Source organism: Salmo salar, unplaced genomic scaffold, assembly GCF_965601325.2.
Source record: "Salmo salar unplaced genomic scaffold, fSalSal1 ptg000332l, whole genome shotgun sequence".
NCBI lineage: Eukaryota > Metazoa > Chordata > Actinopteri > Salmoniformes > Salmonidae > Salmo > Salmo salar.
Window position 1 is genome coordinate 142,044 of NW_027675351.1, and position 27,300 is coordinate 169,343.

General features: G+C 40.6%; 2 protein-coding genes across 2 annotated transcripts; one reads left to right on the top strand and one right to left on the bottom strand.

The window, feature by feature from the left end:
* Nucleotides 1-8,832: 8,832 nt before the first annotated feature.
* Nucleotides 8,833-17,717, bottom strand: LOC145875733 (uncharacterized). Its single transcript, XM_082971557.1, has 2 exons — nucleotides 17,679-17,717; nucleotides 8,833-10,800 (listed from the first exon to the last, which is right to left on the bottom strand). Exons 1-2 carry the CDS (start codon nucleotides 17,715-17,717, stop codon nucleotides 8,899-8,901), a joined length of 1,941 nt encoding a protein of 646 aa, XP_082827683.1. The 3' UTR covers nucleotides 8,833-8,898.
* Nucleotides 17,718-25,867: 8,150 nt separating this feature from the next.
* On the top strand, nucleotides 25,868-26,844 carry LOC145875734 (uncharacterized). Its single transcript, XM_082971558.1, has 2 exons — nucleotides 25,868-25,871; nucleotides 25,963-26,844. Exons 1-2 carry the CDS (start codon nucleotides 25,868-25,870, stop codon nucleotides 26,700-26,702), a joined length of 744 nt encoding a protein of 247 aa, XP_082827684.1. The 3' UTR covers nucleotides 26,703-26,844.
* The last annotated feature ends 456 nt before the right edge of the window (nucleotides 26,845-27,300 follow it).

A 27,300-nucleotide genomic window follows, 5' to 3' on the forward strand; every position in this document is an offset into this window, starting at 1 on the left:
TAGAAGACCAAGTCATTGTAGTTGATTATAATGTGAAATAGAAGTTGTTTTCTGTTGATGGTAAGCAAACTTGTCCAACAAAAATATAGGATATATTTGTTGTCATAAGGGGGAAGGTGTTGCACAGGCTTTGGTTTTTCCATTTATGTTTTGAGGTTGGATGCTAGCACGTATAGTTTGTTAGCACGTAGGGCTCGTTAGCACGTCTAGCCCGTTAGCACGTCTAGCTCGTTAGCACGTAGGACACACTGATTGGTGTCACCTCGTTAGTCAGTATGTGTTACACCTGTGCTGGCTTGTCCATCTCGTTAAGGTTGGATGTTGCATCCAATTGTTAATATTTTAATCAATGGATTTTCCTTAGGGTGCTCATTAGTCTTTCAGTTGTTAATCTTCTGTTTGTTGTGTAGTAAATATTTCTGTTTATTTTCATTGTTTTTTCCTGTGAAGCCATTGCGTTGCATCCATGTCTGAAATGTGCTGTATAAATAAATCTTGATTTGAACATATTGCAAAACAAAGGAACCCAATGACTGACCAATCAACAGACTTAATTTGTATTTTTATTTTATTTAACCTTTATTTAACTAGGCAAGTCAGTTAAGAACAAATTCTTATTTACAATGATTGCCTACCAGGGAACAGTGGGTTAACTGCCTTGTTCAGGGGCAGAACAACATATTTTTACCTTGTCAGCTCTAACCACTAGGCTACCTGCGGCCCTCTTGCATAACCAATGAGCACATATTTTAGTCCATCTTAGTATGAAAAACAGTATCAATTCAGTATATCTTCCACTATGTCAAAACAGTACCACTTTTCAACCAACCCAATGCATTTGTTGAAACTGAAAAGTTTTGCAATCAACAATATGTTAAAGGATTCAACAACTGTAAACTGAAACAAACAATTGGATCAAACAGACCAATCCCACTGGACATTAGGTTTCATTCAGACCCTGCAGGGCTTAGATTCAGCCAGGACTTGTTAAACTAGGACATTTAAGTAGCTTTCCTGAACGTGGCATAAATTTGGCTTAGTTAGTCGGAGACTGGAGTAAGGTAAGTAAGCCTAAATGAGAACACCTGGGTTAATCCTGATTAGGTTCAGTCTGAGCACCTGGGTTAATCCTGATTAGGTGCAGTATGAACACCTGGGTTAATCCTGATTAGGTTCAGTATGAACACCTGGGTTAATCCTGATTAGGTTCAGTATGAACACATGCTGTTGGTCTAGTGGTGCTCATTAAAACCCGGAATAGAAAACACCAATACTGGTGTGAATCTGGAGACGAAACAATGGCAGAGGCAAAAATAATTTGTTCAAAAACACTTTAGTGTGTATGAAAAAACGCTCCAAAACAAATGTTGTCAAACCATCCAGTTATTGAAGGTAAAAACCACACTGCTGCTACTGAGCAGTAGAACAAGAGGGTTGGGCTGCAATTTGCTGTGAATTCAATGGAAATGTGACCACAAGAAGAGTACAACAACTAGAGGTGAGATATCAGCATTATTATCAGGATTACAAGAAGAAACAACAACTAGAGGTGAGATATCTGCATTATTATCAGGATTACAAGAAGAAACAACAACTAGAGGTGAGATATCTGCATTATTATCAGGATTACAAGAAGAAACAACAACTAGAGGTGAGATATCTGCATTATTATCAGGATTACAGGAAGAAACAACAACTAGAGGTGAGATATCTGCATTATTATCAGGATTACAGGAAGAAACAACAGCTAGAGGTGAGATATCTGCATTATTATCAGGATTACAAGAAGAAACAACAACTAGAGGTGAGATATCTGCATTATTATCAGGATTACAGGAAGAAACAACAACTAGAGGTGAGATATCTGCATTATTATCAGGATTACAGGAAGAAACAACAACTGGAGGTGAGATATCTGCATTATTATCAGGATTACAAGAAGAGTACAACAACTAGAGGTGAGATATCTGCATTATTATCAGGATTACAGGAAGAAACAACAACTAGAGGTGAGATATCTGCATTATTATCAGGATTACAGGAAGAAACAACAACTAGAGGTGAGATATCTGCATTATTATCAGGATTACAAGAAGAAACAACAACTAGAGGTGAGATATCTGCATTATTATCAGGATTACAGGAAGAAACAACAACTAGAGGTGAGATATCTGCATTATTATCAGGATTACAGGAAGAAACAACAACTGGAGGTGAGATATCTGCATTATTATCAGGATTACAAGAAGAGTACAACAACTAGAGGTGAGATATCTGCATTATTATCAGGATTACAGGAAGAAACAACAACTAGAGGTGAGATATCTGCATTATTATCAGGATTACAGGAAGAAACAACAATTTCAGGTGAGATATCTGCATTATTATCTGGATTTCACATTTCTCATATTCATATTTTTGTGACATGATTTCTATTATAAAATTATATCTGCCTTCTATAGACTTTGTGGAAGAACCTTAAACTGACTTTAAAAAGAGAGAAAGCAGAGATCAGAAGAGAGAGATGTACTACTGGTGGTGGACCACCAAAACAAGACAACACTGATGAATTGAGTGACTTCCTGTCTGGAATAATAGAGCAGCAGCAACCTCTGGATGGTATACCAGACGATGACCAACCTCTGGATGGTATACCAGATGATGACCAACCTCTGGATGGTATACCAGATGATGACCAACCTCTAGATGGTATACCAGATGATGACCAACAGGTTGGAAGAGCCAGTACACAGTGAGGGTGTAATGTGAACAGGTTGGAAGAGCCAGTACACAGTGAGGGTGTAATGTGAACAGGTTTGAAGAGCCAGCACACAGTGAGGGTGTAATGTGAACAGGTTGGAAGAGCCAGTACACAGTGAGGGTGTAATGTGAACAGGTTTGAAGAGCCAGCACACAGTGAGGGTGTAATGTGAACAGGTTGGAAGAGCCAGTACACAGTGAGGGTGTAATGTGAACAGGTTGGAAGAGCCAGTACACAGTGAGGGTGTAATGTGAACAGGTTGGAAGAGCCAGTACACAGTGAGTGTGTTCCCTCCACATCTGCTATAACATCCCTGAGAGAAGATGCTGCCACCACCTTTCAGCAGAGAACAAAGTAGATGACCAGGCATGAAACGTTAACCAAAGAATTCCATGAGCATAAAATGAAATATCTGAAGGAAGAACATGAGATGAGAATTGTCCAGGTTGAATTGGATATGAAGTTGGAAGAGAGAGGTATGATCCAACAAAGAGACAGTAATGAGACAATAGTGATGACCAGCCATGGTGAACAATATGATATGTAAAACAATACATGTTTTGTCATTTGGATATTCATGAGAGTATTTTAAACACCACAAACTACATTTTAAACCAGCCTTGGTTTAGTCACTCATTTCATTTTGCTCCACACTATTTGAATTGTGTACAGAACAAACATTATCAAAGCAAAAATAATCCATAATGAATACATTCCATATTTAAATGCATCTCATCTAGTTGAAGTGCTGCAATGTGAAGCATCTCCCTGTGCAACTGTGCAAGTCCTCGTTGGTCATTGCCTGCCTCAGTCATGGACACATCTGCCTCAATCACATCTGCCTCAGTCATGGGAACATCTGCTTGATGCTGATCATGGGAGGATCAGGACAGTCATGGGAACATCTGCTTGATGCTGATCATGGGAGGATCAGGACAGTCATGGGTACATCTGCTTGATGCTGATCATGGGAGGATCAGGACAGTCATGGGTACATCTGCTTGATGCTGATCATGGGAGGATCAGGACAGTCATGGGAACATCTGCTTGATGCTGATCATGGGAGGATCAGGACAGTCATGGGAACATCTGCTTGATGCTGATCATGGGAGGATCAGGACAGTCATGGGTACATCTGCTTGATGCTGATCATGGGAGGATCAGGACAGTCATGGGAACATCTGCTTGATGCTGATCATGGGAGGATCAGGACAGTCATGGGAACATCTGCTTGATGCTGATCATGGGAGGATCAGGACAGTCATGGGAACATCTGCTTGATGCTGATCATGGGAGGATCAGGACAGTCATGGGAACATCTGCTTGATGCTGATCATGGGAGGATCAGGACAGTCATGGGAACATCTGCTTGATGCTGATCATGGGAGGATCAGGACAGTCATGGGTACATCTGCTTGATGCTGATCATGGGAGGATCAGGACAGTCATGGGAACATCTGCTTGATGCTGATCATGGGAGGATCAGGACAGTCATGGGAACATCTGCTTGATGCTGATCATGGGAGGATCAGGACAGCCATGGGTACATCTGCTTGATGCTGATCATGGGAGGATCAGGACAGTCATGGGTACATCTGCTTGATGCTGATCATGGGAGGATCAGGACAGCCATGCTGCTTCAGGTAGTTGTGCAGCACAGCTGTAGCAATGATCACCTTGCAGCAACTTCTTGGCTTGAAACCAAGTGTATTGCGAAAACACTGGAATCTATTTTTCCATACGCCAAACACACGCTGGACCATCCCTCTCGTGTGGATATGAGGTCTGTTGTATCTTTGCTGCTCAGCTGTTGTGGGATTTATGTCTGGAGTGAATAAAAAGTTACTCTAGTAGTCCACTATGTTGTCCTCTCTGAAACTGAGACCAATGAAGAGTTGAGGGAAATCCTTCAATGGTGAGTTGTACCTTTCCAACAGGCAACAATGTTTGAGAACTCTAAATGAGGATTAGCATCCACCCTGAACATTGATGGTTGACCAGTTGTTATGGTTACGGTACTCCTCAGCATCAGGAGTTGATGGAGAACCCGTTGTTATGGTTACGGTACTCCTCAGCATCAGGAGTTGATGGTAAACCAGTTGTTATGGTTACGGTACTCCTCAGCATCAGGAGTTGATGGAGAACCCGTTGTTATGGTTACGGTACTCCTCAGCATCAGGAGTTGATGGAGAACCAGTTGTTATGGTTACGGTACTCCTCCGCATCAGGAGTTGATGGTAAACCAGTTGTTATGGTTACGGTACTCCTCAGCATCAGGAGTTGATGTAAAACCAGTTGTTGTGGTTACGGTACTCCGCAGCATCAGGAGTTGATGGAAAACCAGTTGTTATGGTTACGGTACTCCTCAGCATCAGGAGTTGATGGTAAACCAGTTGTTATGGTTACGGTACCCCTCAGCATCAGGAGTTGATGGAAAACCAGTTGTTATGGTTACGGTACCCCTCAGCATCAGGAGTTGATGGACACTTGATGGGAACATGACATCCATCTAACCAGCCAATCACTCCTGGGAACTGCCCACATTCAGATATTCATATTGCACTTTATAGTTGGCTTGGCCAGCAGCATCAGGAAACTAGATGTAAAGACTCCTCCGGCAGACTTTATAGTTGGCTTGACCAGCAGCATCAGGAAACTAGATGTAAAGACTCCTCCTGCAGACTTTATAGTTGGCTTGACCAGCAGCATCAGGAAACTAGATGTAAAGACTCCTCCTGCAGACTTTATAGTTGGCTTGACCAGCAGCATCAGGAAACTAGATGTAAAGACTCCTCCTGCAGACTTTATAGTTGGCTTGGCCAGCAGCATCAGGAAACTAGATGTAAAGACTCCTCCTGCAAACATTGTGAACTATTAAACACACAGTTGCTTCACTGACACCGACACAAATCACCAGTTTCACAATGAAAGATTCCAGATGCCAAAAATCTCACAGTGATCAGATCTTGGAGAGAATTGGGTGAAGGCCTTCCTCTTTGAGACAGAGAGGAAAGTCTAGGCTCAAGCAGAGATATAATCTCCAATGCATTTTCTTTGTACATAAGAAAGCGGTCTCAAGGTAATGTAATGGATTCCTCCTATCCACAAGTACTGGTCTGGCCTCTGTAGTGCATGCTGGTCTTCCTTTAGACATTCCACATCATCCAGGCTCCCTCACAAACAGCACTAAGTAGAAGTTAAACCTGCCTCTTTGAAAGATTCATTTAATCTTCCATTTAGTCCTGGAGTAGCTCTAATCCTCCCTCTTGCAATCGCCTTTGATTTGTCCAGAACAGTCTAAATCTACGACTATTTTAAGATAAGTCTGTGCAAGTCGCTTTGAGTTAAGACAGCTCAAACAAGCATTTTAGTCTGGGACTAAGCTTAAGCCTTCTATGTGAAACCGGCTCTGTGTTTTATATAATATGACTAAATGTGTTTCTGTGTTGCAGGGGCAGTCAGAAATGGAACAGTAAGGCCACAGAACATGACATAAGCAGAGCTGTGGGAGACCACCTCAAGCCCCTGGTAGAGCCGGGGGTGGTGTTTACCACTCCACCACGCCTTCAGCAGGCTGGAAAAGTGGGATTGATACTGTTTTTCATACTAAGAGGGACCAAGAGTTTGTTGATTGGTCAGTCATTGGGTTCATTTGTTGAAATCAAATTAAGTTTTATTTATACAGCACATTTCAGACACGGATGCAACACAATGGCTTCACAGGAAAAAAAAATAAAAATGAAAATATTTAGAACACAACAAACAGAAGACTAACAACTGAAAGACTAATGAACATTCTAAGGAAATGACATTGACTAAAATATTAATTGGATGCAACATCCAACCCAAAATATAACTTGTTTTTTAGGAGGGGTTCTGAAAGACACTATGGGGGTGTCCACTGAAAGTTGACTAGTAACAACAACTGGGATCTAAAAGACACCCACCATGAGACCCACTAAATCTGCCCAAGAAGAGGAAAACAACATAAAAACCCACACCAAACTTAAAGACAGGAAGTAAACCAAAAAGGTGGAGCAACTAAAGGTGTTGCCTCTCCACATGTATCAAGACAACTGGAGCACTGGGCCAGACACTCTTAAATAGAACCTGGACCAGCTCAGGTGAAACACCTTCCCACTAACGAGATGGACAAGCCAGCACAGGTGTAACACATACTGACTAACGAGGTGACACCAATCAGTGCGTCCTACGTGCTAACGAGCTAGACGTGCTGACGGAGATAGACGTGCTAACGAGCTAGACGCGCTAACGAGCTAGACGCGCTGACGGAGCTAGACGTGCTAACGAGCCAGACGTGCTAACGAGCCAGACGTGCTAACGAGCTAGACGTGCTAACGGGCCATACGTGCTAACGGGCTAGACGTGCTAACGAGCCATACGTGCTAACGAGCTAGACGTGCTAACGAGCTATACGTGCTAAAGTCCAACCTCAAAACATAAATGGAAAAACCAAAGCCTGTAACACCTTAAGACAACAAATATATCCTATATTTATGTTGGACAAGTTTGCTCACCACCAACAGAAAACAACTTCCATTTCATATTAAAATCAACTAAAATGCTTCACCTCCTGTCAACAATTAAAAACAAGAAAAACACACGTATTTCTAAATAATAATATACAATTGAAATATTTTTTTCTCCTTTTTCTCTTCTTTCTATAGAATCCTAAAACTCACTAGCTTCTAGAACTCTCGTCTTCCTAAAACTCACTAGCTTCTAGAACTCTCGTCTTCCTAAAACTCACTAGCTTCTAGAACTCTCGTCTTCCTAAAACTCACTAGCTTCTAGAACTCTGGTCCACTTGGAACGAGCCCAAACAAAACTCATCTCCAATACGGAAAAACATGCAGTCATAATAAATTGTGATCCATGGCAACGCACTGGCTAAACACAAAACACTCAACTTTTTAACTGCCCACCCTTGAGACAATCAGCAACCAAGTTGTCCTCACCACAGACATGTCTGATTTCAAGAGGAAACTCCTGCAATATCCATAGTAACTTTCCACCTCACTGCAGAGCTTCTCTCTCTATTCAGGGTTCACTAGATAGGCATGTTGTTGGATCGGGGCCCAGTCCCCAATGTCATGCTCTAGTACATTTGGTTTGGCACATCTGAGAATGAACCCTGATATTCTAAAAGCAGGATAACAATATCAATATAATTGTACCCAAAACTTGTCAGTTGGTTGCATGAATAAGTATTACATGAATTGTAAATATGAAATATCAAAACCAAATGTACACCCCTTTGTTAATACATATTGACAATAATGAACCTAATGGTGAGGCATGAAATAATAAAAAAAAATCCTATTTTGTCAGGCTGAATGTTTTAAATTTTTTACATTTTACATTTTAGTCATTTAGCAGACGCTCTTATCCAGAGCGACGTACAGTAGTGAATGCATATATTTCATTAAAAAAAAATTGTACTTTTTTATTTTATTTTTTATAAATATGAGGTGATTTGAGTCATGCTTCTTCAGTAGTGGAATAAAGACAATTAGCACTTGAATGTTGTAAATAAATACTGGAGTGATGTAGGATTGTTAATAAAATTGATTATAGACCAATTTATTATACTGCGTCCATGTGTATAGGCTGCAAGTATGTTGAAATGAAGCTGTTTTCAAGTCATTGAAAAAACGACCAGAAAAGACCTCTTTTCAACTTTCACTTTCAACTACAACGAACATATATTGGATGTCGGGCATAGTCTTATTTTCAACGTCTTTTCAATGACATGTTGCTAGGTGGGATATCCCCAATGTCAAAACACAGTTTTAACGTGTCCAAATCAATAACCAATAAGCAGAAACAGTTGGTGATATATTGAAAACCTAAACATTTCAAAGTGTTGCATTTTGATTCAAGTGGGTCACCAACATGGTAAGTGTAATACATTTTTTTTGTCACTTTTTGTTAAATCTCATAAATAGTAACTCTTCCATTTCAGAGCCTGGATTTTCCCCCTGAGGCTAATATCCATATCATGCTGAAATCAATAGAACAGGGGACAAACGTTTAGGGTTCTACATTGTGACATCATTAAAATACTCCTTCTACAATGTTAAAACATTCTACATTGTGACATTAATTCATTGATATCATGAAACAACTCCTTCATGTATTTTCTGATGTTTGATCAGAGATCTTTTATCAAAGTATCTCTTGTCACACTGATCACAGCCATAAGGTTTCTCTCCTGTGTGTGTTCTCTGGTGTTTAGTCAGACTGCTAGATGTAGTAAAACTCTTCCCACATTGATCACAGCTAAAAGGTTTCTCTCCTGTGTGTGTTCTATGGTGTCTCTTCAGATGGCTAGAACGAAAAAAACTCTTCCCACATTGAGTACAGCTATATGATTTCTCTCGTATCTCTCCTGTGTGTGTTCTATGGTGTACCTTCAGACTGCTAGAACAAAAAAAACTCTTCCCACATTGAGTACAGCTATATGATTTCTCTCCTGTGTGTGTTCTATGGTGTACCTTCAGACTGCTAGAACGAAAAAAACTCTTCCCACATTGAGTACAGCTATATGGTTTCTCTCGTTTCTCTCCTGTGTGCGTTCTCTGATGTGATATCAGGCTTCTTGACTGGGTATAACTCTTTCCACATTGATTACAGCTAAAAGGTTTCTCTCCTGTGTGTGTTTTCTGGTGTCTCTTCAGACAGCTAGAACGAAAAAAACTCTTCCCACATTGAGTACAGCTAAAAGGTTTCTCTCCTGTGTGTGTTCTCTGATGTGCTGTCAGGCTACCTAACAGGGCATAACTTCTTCCACATTGATTACAGCTAAAAGGTTTCTCTCCTGTGTGTGTTCTCTGATGTGATATCAGGCTACCTGACTGGGTAAAACTCTTCCCACATTGATTACAGCTAAAAGGTTTCTCTCCTGTGTGTGTTCTCTGATGTGATATCAGGTTTCTTGACTGGGTAAAACTCTTCCCACATTGATTACAGCTAAAAGGTTTCTCTCCTGTGTGTGTTTTCTGGTGTTTCTTCAGACAGCTAGAACGAAAAAAACGCTTCCCACATTGAGTACAGCTAAAAGCTTTCTCTCCTGTGTGTGTTCTCTGATGTGATTTCAGGCTACCTGACTCTCTATAACTCTTTCCACATTGAGTACAGCTAAAAGGTTTCTCTCCTGTGTGTGTTCTCTGATGTGCTGTCAGGCTACCTAACAGGGCATAACTTCTTCCACATTGATTACAGCTAAAAGGTTTCTCTCCTGTGTGTGTTCTCTGATGTGATATCAGGCTACCTGACTGGGTAAAACTCTTCCCACATTGATTACAGCTAAAAGGTTTCTCTCCTGTGTGTGTTCTCTGATGTGATATCAGGTTTCTTGACTGGGTAAAACTCTTCCCACATTGATTACAGCTAAAAGGTTTCTCTCCTGTGTGTGTTATCTGGTGTCTCTTCAGACAGCTAGAATTAACAAAACTCTTCCCACACTGAGTACAGCTAAAAGGTTTCTCTCCTGTGTGTGTTCTCTGATGTGATATCAGGCTACCTGACAGGGCATAACTCTTCCCACATTGAGTACAGCCAAAAGGTTTCTCTTCAGTGTGAATTCTTTGATGTATTTTAAGTTTTACTGAGGAGTTGAATCTTTTCCCACAGTCAGAGCAGAAGTAAGATTTCTTCCCTGTGGGTCTCTGCAGGTGTTCCTTGAGGAGTTCTGATCTGGAGAGACTCTTCTCTGCCTCTTCAGCATCATGAGGTTGTTGAGGCTCCCCAGAGGATCCACGATAGTCCCGTCTCTCTCCTGTGTGAACAACAAAGTCATACAGATGGTTAAATGCCCACAACAGCAGAAATCCACTGTTTATTTGAGGTAAAAAGGGATGACCAGAGAGTACCCATGAAGTTGTACAACATTTGACAAGACAGTCAAGACCTAAGCAGTGTGCCAGATGACCTTTGGCCTCCAATATAGGCCCCTTTCTGTGTTTGCTAAAATTGCAGCGATGCACACGCAATTTGGTTGTAGAAACTCCTCCATTCTAATGAGGAAACCACTAGTTATAGATGTAGTATATCTGGTAATGAGGAAACCACTAGTTATGGATGTAGTATATCTGGTAATGAGGAAACCACTAGTTATGGATGTAGTATATCTGGTAATGAGGAAACCACTAGTTATGGATGTAGTATATCTGGTCATGAGGAAACCACTAGTTATGGATGTAGTATATCTGGTAATGAGGAAACCACTAGTTATGGATGTAGTATATCTGGTAATGAGGAAACCACTAGTTATGGATGTAGTATATCTGCCTGGAGCAAAAATGGTGAGCGAAGATGATCGTTTTTCACAATGTATTCTGAATATTACAGCGCACTATCAGGACAAGATCAGGAGTGCTACTCAAGTAAACTCACATTAAGTTCTGTCTATTCACTAATTCAGCACTGTGGGGGAAAACTCAGGAGAGTTCTCATAGGCTGACAGCAAAAATAGCCTCCATTTACAGGTTGCATATGAGTGCATTTCACATTACTTTTGGATTATAATTGTAAAGCTCGTTTGAACCTCCTGCTTAATATGTTTGTGTTATTGTCGCAAATCAACTGCTTTACACTTAAAAAACACTTCAACCAGTAAAATGCTCTTTGGCTAGCTTTAACATCAGCCTGACAATGAGGGTTTGTACACTAAGTGTTTAACAAATTGGCCCATAACTTCACCTAACAATAACATAGACCTACTGTAGGACCCATAACTTTATCTAACAACGACATAGACGTAGGACTATAAATCATTTAATATTTCAGGTGAAACATGGACACTAAAATGTCTGTCGTGACGTTTCATAACCTGATCACCAGATAATTTTGTGAATAATCCCACTAGGCTACTCTGTAATGTGTTGTCATTCTAAATGTCCTGAATAAAGGAAAATAGCTCTGTGTGTTGAACAATAGCCTATCCATCAAGGAACAGTTCTCTACACATTATGAGCAAAGTATCTCTGTGTCAAAACAGACTAACGAGACCCTACTGTAAATCAGCCAGACAGTAACACATTATAAAAATCGATTTGTTTGGGATGTTGGATCCAACGTGGAGCACGGCATAACTGTCTTTACCAGAGTAATGAATGAAGAAGCACTTTGGTTGTTGTTGCATGTCGTGATGTTTGTCATGTGACTGTCATTCAGAAAATGATTTCGTGGATCAGCTGATGATAGTTGAACATGTGACTGTAAATAAACAGCTACAGTATTAAGAATTATGTGTAATTATTGAAGAACCGCATTAATGACAGTATCCATTTGGGTGTCAATAAAGTTAAGGTGACTCTTGGTTAGAACCATTGGATTTAGCAAACTCTGAAATGATTTAGGATTTCTGTGCCCATGAAAACTGTTTTCCCAGCGTAACATAAGGAGACACTAAATGTTACGTAGGTAGAGTGCATTTCAGAGATCTGAATACAAAAAACTGTCCTAACAGGACAATAACCTAAACCACAAGGCCAAATCTACACTGGAGGAGCTTACCAAGATGACATTGAATGTTCCTGAGTGGCCTAGTTACAGTTTGGACTTAAATCATCTTGAAAGTCTATGGCAAGACTTGAAAATGGCTTTCTAGCAATGATCAACAACCAACTTGACAGAACAGGAAGGATTTTAAAAAGAATAATGAATATTCACATGAAGATCAGCCTCCTATTGGATGACATCACGACTTCCCATCAAGCCAACTCCTTGAAGGCCTTACTATGACATCACTCACTCCGTCTAGTTTGCAGTTGTCTAAAAAAACTATTTTGCTCAAAACATTTACTTGTTTCCCTTTAGTGTGTTTATACTTCACTGTATTTATCACTTTTCAACAGGAAAAGTTTTTAAAAAATCAATGTAGGACTTCATGGACAATTCCGACAGTACAAAAACATATTCAAGTGTAGAATGTCCTTTTAAAAATCACACATTAGTTCAACATCTGCAGAGTTTGTGTCCCTGTTTTATAAGATAGTACTCACTGTATTTACTGGTGTTAATCAGATCAATGTCCCTGTTTTATTAGATAGTACTCACTGTATTTACTGGTGTTAATCAGATCAATGTCCCTGTTTTATAAGATGGTACTCACTGTATTTACTGGTGTTAATCAGATCAATGTCCCTGTTTTATTAGATAGTACTCACTGTATTTACTGGTGTTAATCAGATCAATGTCCCTGTTTTATTAGATAGTACTCACTGTATTTACTGGTGTTAATCAGATCAATGTTCCTGTTTTATAAGATAGTACTCACTGTATTTACTGGTGTTAATCAGATCAATGTCCCTGTTTTATTAGATAGTACTCACTGTATTTACTGGTGTTAATCAGATCAATGTCCCTGTTTTATTAGATAGTACTCACTGTATTTACTGGTGTTAATCAGTTCTCCAGTCTTCTCTTCTTCGTCCTCCTCTAATGTGACAGTAATCTCCCCCTCTTCATCCTTCATTCCAAAAACGTCTTCATCTTCTTTCACTTCATCCTCCACTCCAAAAACTGCATCTTTCTCTTCTTCTTTCACGGTAACAGCCTCACCCTCTACTTGTTTTTGTATTGAAACAGCCTCCTCTTCCTCCTCCTCTTTCACGAGAGTGTCTTTTTCCGTCCAGCAGACCTCTTCTTTAACAGGAGAGTAGCTTAGTGAACTCATGGTCGGGGATAATAGCTAGTTAGCATTAGCGACTAGTGCTAACTTGACCAGACAGCTAGTTGACTTACAACGTAAATATTACATAAAATGGAGTACTATGTTTAAATCACAGTGGCAATTAAACCACGAAATTGTCTTAAGAACTTGAATGTTCAGACTTTGTCGGCTAGCGAGCTACCGAGGTGGCTGCAGTTGTTGAAGAGTTCCGTCCACTAGATAATACGTCACACTAGAAACATCGCCTGAAAGACACATATCGCCATCTGTTGTCTGGAGGGAGGAAACGCAGTTGAGGAGGGAAATCTATTTTTATTCTTCATTGAATTATAATATTATAAAGCACTTTAGGGAAACGTTTTGTTCTCTCCATTAAATATGAATATTATATCAACACGTACAAAGAGCAACAAGTGTTGTTTGATTAGTTCAGATTTTTATGAGAATTTAAAACAAACTCTACATCTACTCCACATCTGTATTTCTGATTCAGTCAAATAACTAGATATCAAAATAAGCACCTAGTTATTGATACCCTTGATAAAGTCGAGCAAAAATTACTGTATAAAATAAATAAATAAACTTTACCCACTACCAGGATATTTTAGCCCAAAACCTGGTTACCTCTCTGCTAGGAGGCTGAAACTTGGCCATAAGTGGATCTTCCAGCAAGACACATCAACATCCATGAAGAAATGGTTAATTGGGCACAAAATCAACATTTTCAATGGCCATCTCAGTCTTCGGACTTGAACTCCATTGAAAACCTGTGGTTTGAATTGAACAGGGCAGTCCATAAGACAGACTAAATAAAAACAAGGACATGGAGAGATTCTGTATGGAGGAATGGCTTGTTCGACATTGCAAGCGACTGCCGATTGACTGATCTACAAATTCCCTGTTGCTGCTGTTGAAAGAAGCGTTCCGTCCACTACATTATACGTCACACTAGCATCGCCTTAAAGCCCCACATGATGTATTGTTACACCATGTAGGAGCAGTATAGACCTAGTCTGTTCATTATATACATCTACATGATGTATTGTTACACCATGTAGGAGCAGTATAGACCTAGTCTGATCATTATATACATCTACATGATGTATTGTTACACCATGTAGGAGCAGTATAGACCTAGTCTGTTCATTATAGACATCTACATGATGTATTGTTACACCATGTAGGAGCAGTATAGACCTAGTCTGTTCATTATATACATCTACATGATGTATTGTTACAGTATGTAGGAGCAGTATAGACCTAGTCTGTTCATTATATACATCTACATGATGTATTGTTACACCAACACAAAAAAAGGAAATTATATTATTTTATACTAATACAATTGCTCAGAGAAAGAGATTTAGTTTAAAATGTAATTCTCAAAAGGTTGGGGTCTGAATTATTGCCACCCATGTTTTCAATACTCCAGCACCCTCCCCTTGGGAGGATAACGACACTGAAATGTTTTATGAGATTAGAGAACACATTGGGTGGGACCTTAGACCCTTCCTCCATACAGAATCTCTCCATGTCCTTGTTTAATTTAGTCTGTCTTATGGACTGCCCTGTTCAATTCAAACCACAGGTTTTCAATGGAGTTCAAGTCCGAAGACTGAGATGGCCATTAAAAATGTTGATTTTTGTGCCCAATTAACCATTTCTTTGTGGATGTTGATGTGTCTTGCTGGAAGATCCTCTTATGGCCAAGTTTCAGCCTCCTAGCAGAGAGGTAACCAGGTTTTGGGCTAAAATATCCTGGTAGTGGGTAAAGTTTATTTATTTATTTCATACAGTAATTTTTGCTCATCATTATCAAGGGTACCAATAACTAGGTGCTTATTTTGATATCTAGTTATTTGACTGAATCAGAAATACAGATGTGGAGTAGATGTAGAGTTTGTTTTAAATTCTCATAAAAAATCTGAACTAATCAAACACTTGTTGCTCTTTGTACTTGTTGATATAATATTCATATTTAATGGACAGAACAAAACGTTTCCCTAAACTGCTTTATAATATTATAATTCAATGAAGAATAAAAATAGTTTTCCCTCCTCAACTGCGTTTCCTCCCTCCAGACAACAGATGGCGATATGTGTCTTTCAGGCGATGTTTCTAGTGTGACGTATAATCTAGTGGACGGAACGCTTCTTCAACAACTGCAGCCACCTCGGTAGCTCGCTAGGCGACAAAGTCTGAACATTCAAGCTGTTTGGACAATTTCGTGGTTTAATTGCCACTGTGATTTAAACATACTTATGTGGAAACAACTAGCTACCCCATTTAATTTAATATTTACGTTGTAAGTCAACTAGCTGGCTGGTTAAGTTAGCACTAGTCTAGTCGCTAATGCTAACTAGCTATTATCTCTAGCTAACATCTCCGACCATGAGTTCACTAAGCTACTCTCCTCCTGTTAAAGAAGCGGAGGTCTGCTGGACGGAGAAAGAAACTCTGGTGAAAGAGGAGGAGGAGGAGGAAGAGGAGGCTGTTACAATACAAAAACAAGTAGAGGGTGAGGCTGTTACCGTGAAAGAAGAAGAAGAGAAAGACGTTTCAGTGAAAGAAGAGGAGGATATTACTGTGAAAGAAGAGGAGGAAGATGCAGTTTTTGGAGTGGAGGATGAAGTGAAAGAAGATGAAGACGTTTTTGGAATGAAAGATGAAGAGGGGGAGATTACTGTCACATTAGAGGAGGACGAAGAAGAGAAGACTGGAGAACTGATTAACACCAGTAAATACAGTGAGTACTATCTAATAAAACAGGGACATTGATCTGATTAACACCAGTAAATACAGTGAGTACTATCTAATAAAACAGGGACATTGATCTGATTAACACCAGTAAATACAGTGAGTACTATCTAATAAAACAGGGACATTGATCTGATTAACACCAGTAAATACAGTGAGTACTATCTTATAAAACAGGGACATTGATCTGATTAACACCAGTAAATACAGTGAGTACTATCTAATAAAACAGGGACATTGATCTGGTTAACACCAGTAAATACAGTGAGTACTATCTAATAAAACAGGGACATTGATCTGATTAACACCAGTAAATACAGTGAGTACTATCTAATAAAACAGGGACATTGATCTGATTAACACCAGTAAATACAGTGAGTACTATCTAATAAAACAGGGACATTGATCTGATTAACACCAGTAAATACAGTGAGTACTATCTAATAAAACAGGGACATTGATCTGATTAACACCAGTAAATACAGTGAGTACTATCTAATAAAACAGGGACATTGATCTGATTAACACCAGTAAATACAGTGAGTACTATCTAATAAAACAGGGACATTGATCTGATTAACACCAGTAAATACAGTGAGTACTATCTAATAAAACAGGGACATTGATCTGATTAACACCAGTAAATACAGTGAGTACTATCTTATAAAACAGGGACATTGATCTGATTAACACAAGTAAATACAGTGAGTACTATCTAATAAAACAGGGACATTGATCTGATTAACACCAGTAAATACAGTGAGTACTATCTTATAAAACAGGGACATTGATCTTTTATTTTATTTATTTTTTATTTCACCTTTATTTAACCAGTCTGTTGGGTCCATACTGTGTTGATTAACATTTGGTTCTGGTCCCTGAGTAGAGGGTCAGGAAACCCTGTTCTGATGGGTCTGTTGGGTCCATACTGTGTTGATTAACGTTGGGTTCTGGTCCCTGAGTAGAGGGTCAGGAAACCCTGTTCTGATGGGTCTGTTGGCTCCATACTGTGTTGATTAACGTTGGGTTCTGGTCCCTGAGTAGAGGGTCAGGAAACCCTGTTCTGATGGGTCTGTTGGGTCCATACTGTGTTGATTAACGTTGGGTTCTGGTCCCTGAGTAGAGGGTCAGGAAACCCTGTTCTGATGGGTCTGTTGGGTCCATACTGTGTTGATTAACGTTGGGTTCTGGTCCCTGAGTAGAGGGTCAGGAAACCCTGTTCTGATGGGTCTGTTGGGTCCATACTGTGTTGATTAACGTTGGGTTCTGGTCCCTGAGTAGAGGGTCAGGAAACCCTGTTCTGATGGGTCTGTTGGGTCCATACTGTGTTGATTAACGTTGGGTTCGTTCGACATGGCGGCCGACTTTTTTATTTTTTAAAGTTGAGTCAACTGACTGATCACCTTGCATCGTGTGTATAACTGCTCGATATTATTTGTACATCAGTCAGTCGCAATTTACCCATGGTACATCAGTTTTGATGCTCTCAAACACGGCCATTCATCCAGACATAAATCTATTGTTGTAGAACATCTGACATGTAGAAGAAGGAATCCCATCCGAAGGCTGTATTTATCAAGCGTCTCAGTAGGAAGGCTGGTCTCAGATCAGTTTTAGATGGACAGGTGGGATCTGTTCCTAGGTCAGAGCTCCTACTCTTATCAACCGTCTCAGTAGGAAGGCTGGTCTCAGATCAGTTTTAGATGGACAGGTGGGATCTGTTCCTAGGTCAGAGCTCCTACTCTGATGAGACATTATATTTATTTCACCTTTATTTAACCAGGTAGGCTAGTTGAGAACAAGTCCTTTATTAAACCAGGTAGGCTAGTTGAGAACAAGTCCTTTAATTAACCAGGTTGGCTAGTTGAGAACAAGTCCTTTAATTAGCCAGGTAGGCTAGTTGAAAACAAGTCCTTTAATTAACCAGGTAGGCTAGTTGAGAACAAGTCATTTATTTAACCAGGTAGACTAGTTGAGAACAAGTTCTCATTTACAATTGCGACCTGGCCAAGATAAAGCAAAGCAGTTCGACAACATACAACAACACAGAGTTACACATGGAGTAAAACAAACATACAGTAGAAAAAGAAGTCTATATACAATGTGAGCAAATGAGGTGAGATAAGGGAGGTAAGGCAAAAAATGCCATGGTGGTGAAGTAAATACAATATAGCAAGTAAAACACTGGAATGGTAGATTTGTAGTGGAAGAAAGTGCAAAGTAGAAATAGAAATAATGGGGTGCAAAGGAGCAAAATAAATAAATTAATACAGTAGGGGAAGCGGTAGTTGTTTGGGCTAAATTATAGATGGGCTATGTACAGGTGCAGTGATCTGTGAGCTGCTCTAACAGCTGGTGCTTAACCTGTTGGGGATAGGGGGCAGTATTTGCACGGCCGGATAAAAAACGTACCCGATTTAATCTGGTTACTACTCCTGCCTAGTAACTCGAATATGCATATAATTGTTTGATTTGGATAGAAAATACCCTAAAGTTTCTAAAACTGTTTGAATGGTGTCTGTGAGTATAACAGAACTCATTTGGCAGGCCAAAACCTGAGAAGATTCTGTACAGGAAGTACCCTGTCTGATCATTTCTTGGCCTTCTTGATCATCTCTATCCAAAACAGGGGATCTCTGCTGTTACGTGACACTTCCTACGGCTCCCATAGGCACTCAGAAGGCGGCAAAAAGCTGAATGGTGGCTTTGCAGGCCCTGGCTGAAAAACATTAGCGCATTTTGATAGTGGTCGATCAGAGAACAGAGACTGGAGGCGCGTGCACGAGGCGACCCCATGTTTTTATTATTTCGTCTTTGAACGAAAACAACGACTCCCGGTCGGAATATTATCGCTTTTTTACGAGAAAAATAGCATAAAAATTGATTTTAAACAGCGGTTGACATGCTTCGAAGTACGGTAATGGAATATTTAGAATTTTTTTGTCACGAAACGGGTCGGGCGTGTAACCCTTCGTCACCCTTGGATAGTGTCTTGAACGCACGAACAAAACGCCGCTATTTGGATATAACTATGGATTATTTTGAACCAAACCAACATTTGTTATTGAAGTAGAAGTCCTGGGAGTGCATTCTGACGAAGAACAGCAAAGGTAATCACATTTTTCTAATAGTAAATCTGAGTTTGGTGAGGGCCAAACTTGGTGGGTGTCAAAATAGCTAGCCCGTGACGGCGAGCTATCTACTCAGAATATTGCAAAATGTGCATTTGCCGAAAAGCTATTTTAAAATCGGACATAGCGATTGCATAAAGGAGTTTTGTATCTATAATTCTTAAAATAATTGTTATGTTTTTTGTGAACGTTTATCGTGAGTAATTTAGTAAATTCACCGGAAGTTTGCGGTGGGTATGCTAGTTCTGAACGTCACATGCTAATATAAAAAGCTGGTTTTTGATATAAATATGAACTTGATTGAACAAAACATGCATGTATTGTATAACATAATGTCCTAGGAGTGTCACCTGATGAAGATCATCAAAGGTTAGTGCTGCATTTAGCTGTGGTTTGGGTTCATGTGACATTATATGCTAGCTTGAAAAATGGGTGTCTAATTATTTCTGGCTGGGTACTCTGCTGACATAATCTAATGTTTTGCTTTCTTTGTAAAGCCTTTTTGAAATCGGACAGTGTGGTTAGATTAACGAGAGTCTTGTCTTTAAATTGGTGTAAAATAGTCATATGTTTGAGAAATTGAAGTAATAGCATTTCTAAGGTATTTGAATAACGCGCCACGGGATTCCACTGGCTGTTGAGTAGGTGGGATGATTTCGTCCCACATACCCTAGAGAGGTTAACGGGATTGGTTGGACAACAACCAGTGAGATAGCACGGCGCGAAATTCCCCCCAAAAATTTCTCAAAATTTAAATTCAAGTATTATACGGCATTTTAAAGATACTCTACTCGTTAATCCAACCACATTGTCCGATTTCAAAAAGGCTTTACGGTGAAAGCAAAACATTAGATTATTGTAGGATAGCACCTTAGCAACAAAAAAAAGCCATTTTCCAAAGACGGATAGCCATCACAAAACCAGATATACAGCTAAAATTAAGCACTAACCTTTGACAATCTTCATCAGATGACACTCCTAGGACATCATGTTACACAATACATGCATTTTTTGTTCGATCAAGTTCATATTTATATCCAAAAACCCAATTTTTACATTGGTGCATGACGTTCAGAAAATGTTTTCTCCCCATAACTATCGGTGAATGGGCACATTAATTTACAGAAGAACTCATAAACGTTGACAAAATGTATAACAATTTTGTGGTAGTGCTTTGCTGCAGGAGGGACTGGTGCACTTCACAAAATAGATGGCATCATGAGGGAGGAAAATCATGTGGATATATTGAAGCAACATCTCAAGACATCAGTCAGGAAGTAAAATCTTGGTCACAAATGGGTCTTCCAAATGGACAATGACCCCAAGCATACTTCCAAAGTTGAGGCAAAATGGCTTAAGGACAACAAAGTCAAGGTATTGGAGTGACCATCACAAAGTCCTGACCTCAACCCTATAGAAAATTTGTGGGCAGAACTGAAAAAGTGTGTGCGAGCTATAAGGCCTACATCCTGACTCAGTTACACCAGCTCTGTCAGGAGGAATGGGCCAAAATTCACCCAACTTATTGTGGGAAGCTTGTGGAAGGCTACCCAAAACGTTTGACCCAAGTTAAACAATTTAAAGGCAATGCTACCAAATACTAATTGAATGTATTTCCTACTTCTCACCCACTGGGAATGTGATGAAAGAAATAAAACCTGAAATAAATAATTCTCTACTATTATTCTGACATTACACATTCTTAAAATAAAGTGGTGAACCTAACTGAGCTAAGACAGGGAATATTTACTAGGATTAAATGTCAGGAATTGTGAAAGATGTAGTTTAAATGTATTTGGCTAAGGTTTATGAAAACTTCCGACTTCAAATGTATATTGCAATATATTTCAATCTCTTTTTCCATTTTTAAATTAAATATTACTTCTGGCAACCCGCCTCACCCAATGTGATACGGATCTGCTATTTTTTTAGACCTTATAGCTAGAACCTCCATCAGAAGCTAGCCATCAGAAGCTAACCAGCTAATTAGCTACTAGCTATTTAGTCCTTGTTAGCCACTGCTAGCGGACCATTACACCGGATAATCGCAGCTAGCTAGCTGCTACCGAGTGGCCCAGCCCATCTCCCGGCCTGCTCAGTGGACTCTATGATCACTCGGCTACACAGCTGATGCCTCCTGGACTCTTCACTAACACAACTAGAAGCCACTACATCACCGGATTCCTGCCGTAAGCTCTGGACCTTTGCACCGGAGTGGCTATAGTGGCTAACACCCTTGTCCCGAAGCTAGCACCAGTTAGCCTTGAGCCAGGTGCATCTCCCGGCTAGCAAACAAAATTACTCCAGCTACAATACCTCTTTTGCCAATTGGCCTGGACCCTTTGTTGACATGGAGCCCCGCCGATCCATCACGACTGGTCTGCCAACGTAATTCCGTCCGATGTGCCCTCAACTGGCCTTTGCCAGACGTCGGTGACGCCCTTGTCCCGAAGCTAGCACCAGTTAGCCTCAAGCCAGGCGCGTCTCCCGGCTAGCATAGTAACGACTACCTAACGGCTTCCCTGGTTCATATATTGCTGTTCACTGGACCCTATGATCACTTGGCTACATAGCTGATGCCTGCTGGATTGTTCATTAATCACGGGTCTCCATTTTGTTTATTTTGTTTATCTGTCGGCCCCAGCCTCGAACTCAGGCCCTGTGTGTAGTTAACTGACCCTCTCTGCCCATTCATCGCCATTTTACCTGTTGTTATTGTCTTAGCTGATTAACTGTTGTCTTAGCCGTTGTCTTAGCTAGCTCTCCCAATCAACACCTGTGATTGCTTTATGCCTCGCTTTATGTCTCTCTAATGTCAATATGCCTTGTATACTGTTGTTTAGGGTAGTTATCATTGTTTTATTTTATTGCAGAGCCCCTAGTCCCACTCAACATGCCTCAGAGAACTCTTTTGTCCCACCTCCCACACATGCGGTGACCTCACCTAGCATAACTGGTGCCTCCAGAGATGCAACCTCTCTTATCATCACTCAATGCCTAGGTTTACCTCCACTGTACCCGCACCCTACCATACCCCTGTCTGTACATTAGGCCTTGAATCTATACTACCCAGAATTCTGCTCCTTCTATTTTCTGTTCACAACGCACTAGACGAGCAGTTCTGATAGACTTTAGCCATACCCTCATCCTACTCCTCTGTTCCTCGGGTGATGTAGAGGTTAACCCAGGCCCTGTGTGTCCCCAGGCGCTCTCATTTGTTGACTTCTGTAACCGTAAAAGCCTTGGTTTCATGCATGTTAACATCAGAAGCCTCCTCCCTAAGTTTGTTTGACTCACTGCTTTAGCACACTCCGCCAACCTTGATGTCCTTGCCATGTCTGAATCCTGGCTTTGGAAGGCCACCAAAAATTCTGAAATTTCCATCCCCAACTACAACATTTTCCGTCAAGATAGAACTGCCAAAGGGGGAGGAGTTGCAATCTACTGCAGAGATAGCTTGCAAAGTTCTGTCATACTTTCCAGGTCTATGCCCAAACAGTTCGAGCTTCTAATTTTAAAAATGAATCTCTCCAGAAACAAGTCTCTCACTGTTGCCGGCTGTTATAGACCCACCTCAGCTCCCAGCTGTGCCCTGGACACCATATGTGAATCGATTGCCCCCCATCTATCTTCAGAGTTCGTTCTGTTAGGTGACCTAAACTGGGATATGCTTAACACCCCTGCCGTCCTACAATCCAAGCTAGATGCCCTCAATCTCACACAAATTATCAAGGAACCCACCAGGTACAACCCTAAATCCGTTAACATGGGCACCCTCATAGATATTATCCTGACCAACTTGCCCTCCAAATACACCTCTGCTGTTTTCAATCAGGATCTAAGCGATCACTGCCTCATTGCCTGCATTTGTTATGTGTTCGTGGTCAACAACCACCCCTCATCACTGTTAAACACTCCTGCGAGCAGGCCTTTCTAATCGACCTGGCCCGGGTATCCTGGAAGGACATTGACCTCATCCCATCAGTATAGGATGCCTGGTTGTTCTTTAAAAGTAATTTCCTAACTAAGCATTTTCTTAAATTAGCATGCCCCTTTAAAAAATGTATAACTAAGAACAGATATAGCCCTTGGTTCACTCCAGACCTGACTGCCCTCGACCATTACAAAAACATCCTGTGGCGTACTGCACTAGCATCGAATAGTCCCCGCGATATGCAATTTTTCAGATAAGTCGGGAACCAATACACACAGTCAGTTAGGAAAGCAAAGGCTAGCTTTTTCAAACAGAAATTTGCATCCTGTAGCTCTAACTCCAAAACGTTTTGGGACACTGTAAAGTCCATGGAGAATAAGAGCACCTCCTCCCAGCTGCCCACTGTACTGAGGCTAGGAAACACTGTCACCACCGATAAATCCACGATAATGGAGAATTTCAATAAGCTTTTCTCTACGGCTGGAGATGCTTTCCTCCTGGCTACTCCAACCCCGGCCAACAGCTCCCCACCCCCCATAGCTACTTGCCCAAGCCTCCCCAGCTTCTCCTTCACCCAAATCCAGATAGCTGATGTTCTGAATGAGTTGCAAAACCTGGACCCCTACAAATCAGCTGGGCTAAACAATCTGGACACTCTCTTTCTAAAGTTATCCGCCGCCATTGTGGCAACCCCTATTACTAGTCTGTTCAACCTCTCTTTCGTATTGTCCGAGATTCCTAAAGATTGGAAAGCTTCCGCGGTCATCCCCCTCTTCAAAGGGGGTGACACTCTAGACCCAAACTGTTTCAGACCTATATCCATCCTGTCCTGCCTTTCTAAAGTCTTCGAAAGCCAAGTTAACAAACAGATCACTGACCATTTTGAATCCCACCGTATCTTCTCCGCTGTGCAATCCGGTTTCCGAGCTGATCACGGGTGCACCTCAGCCACGCTCAAGGTACTAAACGATATCATAACCGCCATCGATAAAAGACAGTACTGTGCAGCCGTTTTCATCAACCTGGCCAAGGCTTTCGACTCTGTCAATCACTGTATTCTTATCGGCAGACTCAACAGCCTTGGTTTCTCAAATGACTGACTCGCCAGGTTCACCAACTGCTTCTCAGACAGAGTTCAGTGTGTTCCTTGATGGACAGGCTATTGTACAACACACAGAGCTATTTTCCTTTATTTGTTGTTAGGTGAAGTTATGGGTCCTACAGTAGGTCTATGTTGTTGTTAGGTGAAGTTATGGGTCCTACAGTAGGTCTATGTTGTTGTTAGGTGAAGTTATGGGTCCTACAGTAGGGCTATGTTATTGTTAGGTGAAGTTATGGGTCCTACAGTAGGGCTATGTTATTGTTAGGTGAAGTTATGGGTCCTACAGTAGGTCTATGTTGTTGTTAGGTGAAGTTATGGGTCCTACAGTAGGTCTATGTTGTTGTTAGGTGAAGTTATGGGTCCTACAGTAGGTCTATGTTGTTGTTAGGTGAAGTTATGGGTCCTACAGTAGGTCTATGTTGTTGTTAGGTGAAGTTATGGGTCCTACAGTAGATCTATGTTATTGTTATGGGTCCTAGAGGACACTATGTATGTCATGCAACAACAACCAAAGTGCTTCTTCGTTCATTACATAGGTATGATTGTTGTTAGGTGAAGTTATGGGCCAATTTGGCAAACAGTGTACAAACCCTCATTGTCAGGCTGATGGAAAAGCCAAAGAGCATTTTACTGGTTGAAGTGTTTTTTTAAGTACAAAGTGGTTGATTTGCGATGACGACACAAACATTATATTAAGCAGGAAATTCAAACAAGCCTTACAATTATAATCCAAAGTAGTGTGAAATGAACTCATCATCAACCTGGAAATGGAGATTACTCCCCTGAGTTTCCCCCATTCACTTTCAGAATACATTGTGAAAAACTAAAATCTTTGCTCACCATTTTTGCTCCAGGCAGATATAGTACATCCATAATTATCGGTTTCCTCATTAGCAGATATAGTACATCCATAACTAGTGGTTTCCTCATTACCAGATATACTACATCCATAACTAGTGGTTTCCTCATTACCAGATATACTACATCCATAACTAGTGGTTTCCTCATTACCAGATATACTACATCCATAACTAATGGTTTCCTAATGACCAGATATACTACATCCATAACTAGTGGTTTCCTCATTACCAGATATACTACATCCATAACTAGTGGTTTCCTCATTACCAGATATACTACATCCATAACTAGTGGTTTCCTCATTACCAGATATACTACATCCATAACTAGTGGTTTCCTCATTACCAGATATACTACATCCATAACTAGCTGTTTCCTCATTAGCAGGGAGGTGTTTCTGCAATCAAATTGTGTGCGCATTGCCCTCGTGCTGCAATTTTAGCAAACACAGGGCCTATATTGGAGACCAAAAGTCATCTGGCACACTGCTTAGGATTTCAACAACTTTAATAACTTATTTCTAGTTTCTACTAATGTGAAAACAAGACAAAATGTGATTGTTGCTAAGTTAACTGTCTTAATGGTCAAATAATTTAACAGAAGTCAACTGTTGTACAAATTCATGGGTATGCTCTGGGCATCACCTTTTACCTCAAATAAACAGTGGATTTCTGCTGTCGTGGGCCTTTAACCATCTGTCTGACTTTGTTCTCACAGGAGAGAGACGGGACTATCGTGGATCCTCTGGGGAGCCTCAGCAACATCATGATGCTGATGAGGCAGAGAAGAGTCTCTCCAGATCAGAACTCCTCAAGAAACACCAGCGAGTTCACACAGGAGAGAAATCTCACTGCTGCTCTGACTGTGGGAAAAGATTAAACTCTTCACTAGGCCTTAAAATACATCAAAGAATTCACACTGGGGAGAAACCTTATGGCTGTGATCAATGTGGGAAGAGTTTTACTGACTCTAGCAGTCTGACTCAACACCAGAGAATACACACAGGAGAGAAACCTTATAGCTGTACTCAATGTGGGAAGAGTTTTGTTACATCTAGCCAGCTCACATTACACCAGAGAAGACACACAGGAGAAAAACCTTTTAGCTGTGATCAATGTGGGAAGAGTTTTACTACATCTAGCAGTCTGACTAAACACCAGAGAATACACACAGATGATAAACCTTATAGCTGTGATCAATGTGGGAAGAGTTTTGTTAAATCTACACATCTGACAGTGCACCAGAGAACACACACAGGAGAGAAACCTTATAGCTGTACTCAATGTGGAAAGAGTTTTACTAAATCTAGCAGTCTGACTCTACACCAGAGAACACACACAGGAGAAAAACCTTATAGCTGTGATCAATGTGGGAAGAGTTTTGTTCAATCTACAGATCTGAGAGTGCACCAGAGAATACACAGAGGAGAGAAATCTCTTAGCTGTGACCAGAGATAATCTGATAAAAGATCTCTGATCAAATATTAGAAAATACATGAAGGAGTTGTTTCATGATATCAATGAATTAATGTTACAATGTAGAATGTTTTAACATTGTAGGAGTATTTTAATGATGTCACAATGTACAATAAACGTGTGTCCCCTGTTCTATTGATTTCAACATGATATGGATATTAGCCTCAGGGGGAAAATCCAGGCTCTGAAATGGAAGAGTTACTATTTATGTGATTTAACAAAAAGTGACTAACAAAAAAAGAGCTGTGTTACACTTACCACGTTGGTGACCCACTTGAATCAAAATGCAGCGATCTGTTTTCTACAAATTGTCCTCTAACCAGGGATGTACACATTATTCCCAGATTCCGTGTGCTTTTTGAGCTGTTCGTTTTAACAGGACGTGTAAACTCATCTCCCTCCTTTTGCACAATTGTTGCCAGCAGCATACCACCCTGCATCCCACTGCTTGCTTGCTTCTGAAGCTAAGCAGGGTTGGTCCTGGTCAGTCCCTGGATGGGAGACCATATGCTGCTGGAGGGCCAGTCGGAGGCACTCTTTCCTCTGGTCTAAACAATATCCCAGTGCCCCAGGGCAGTGA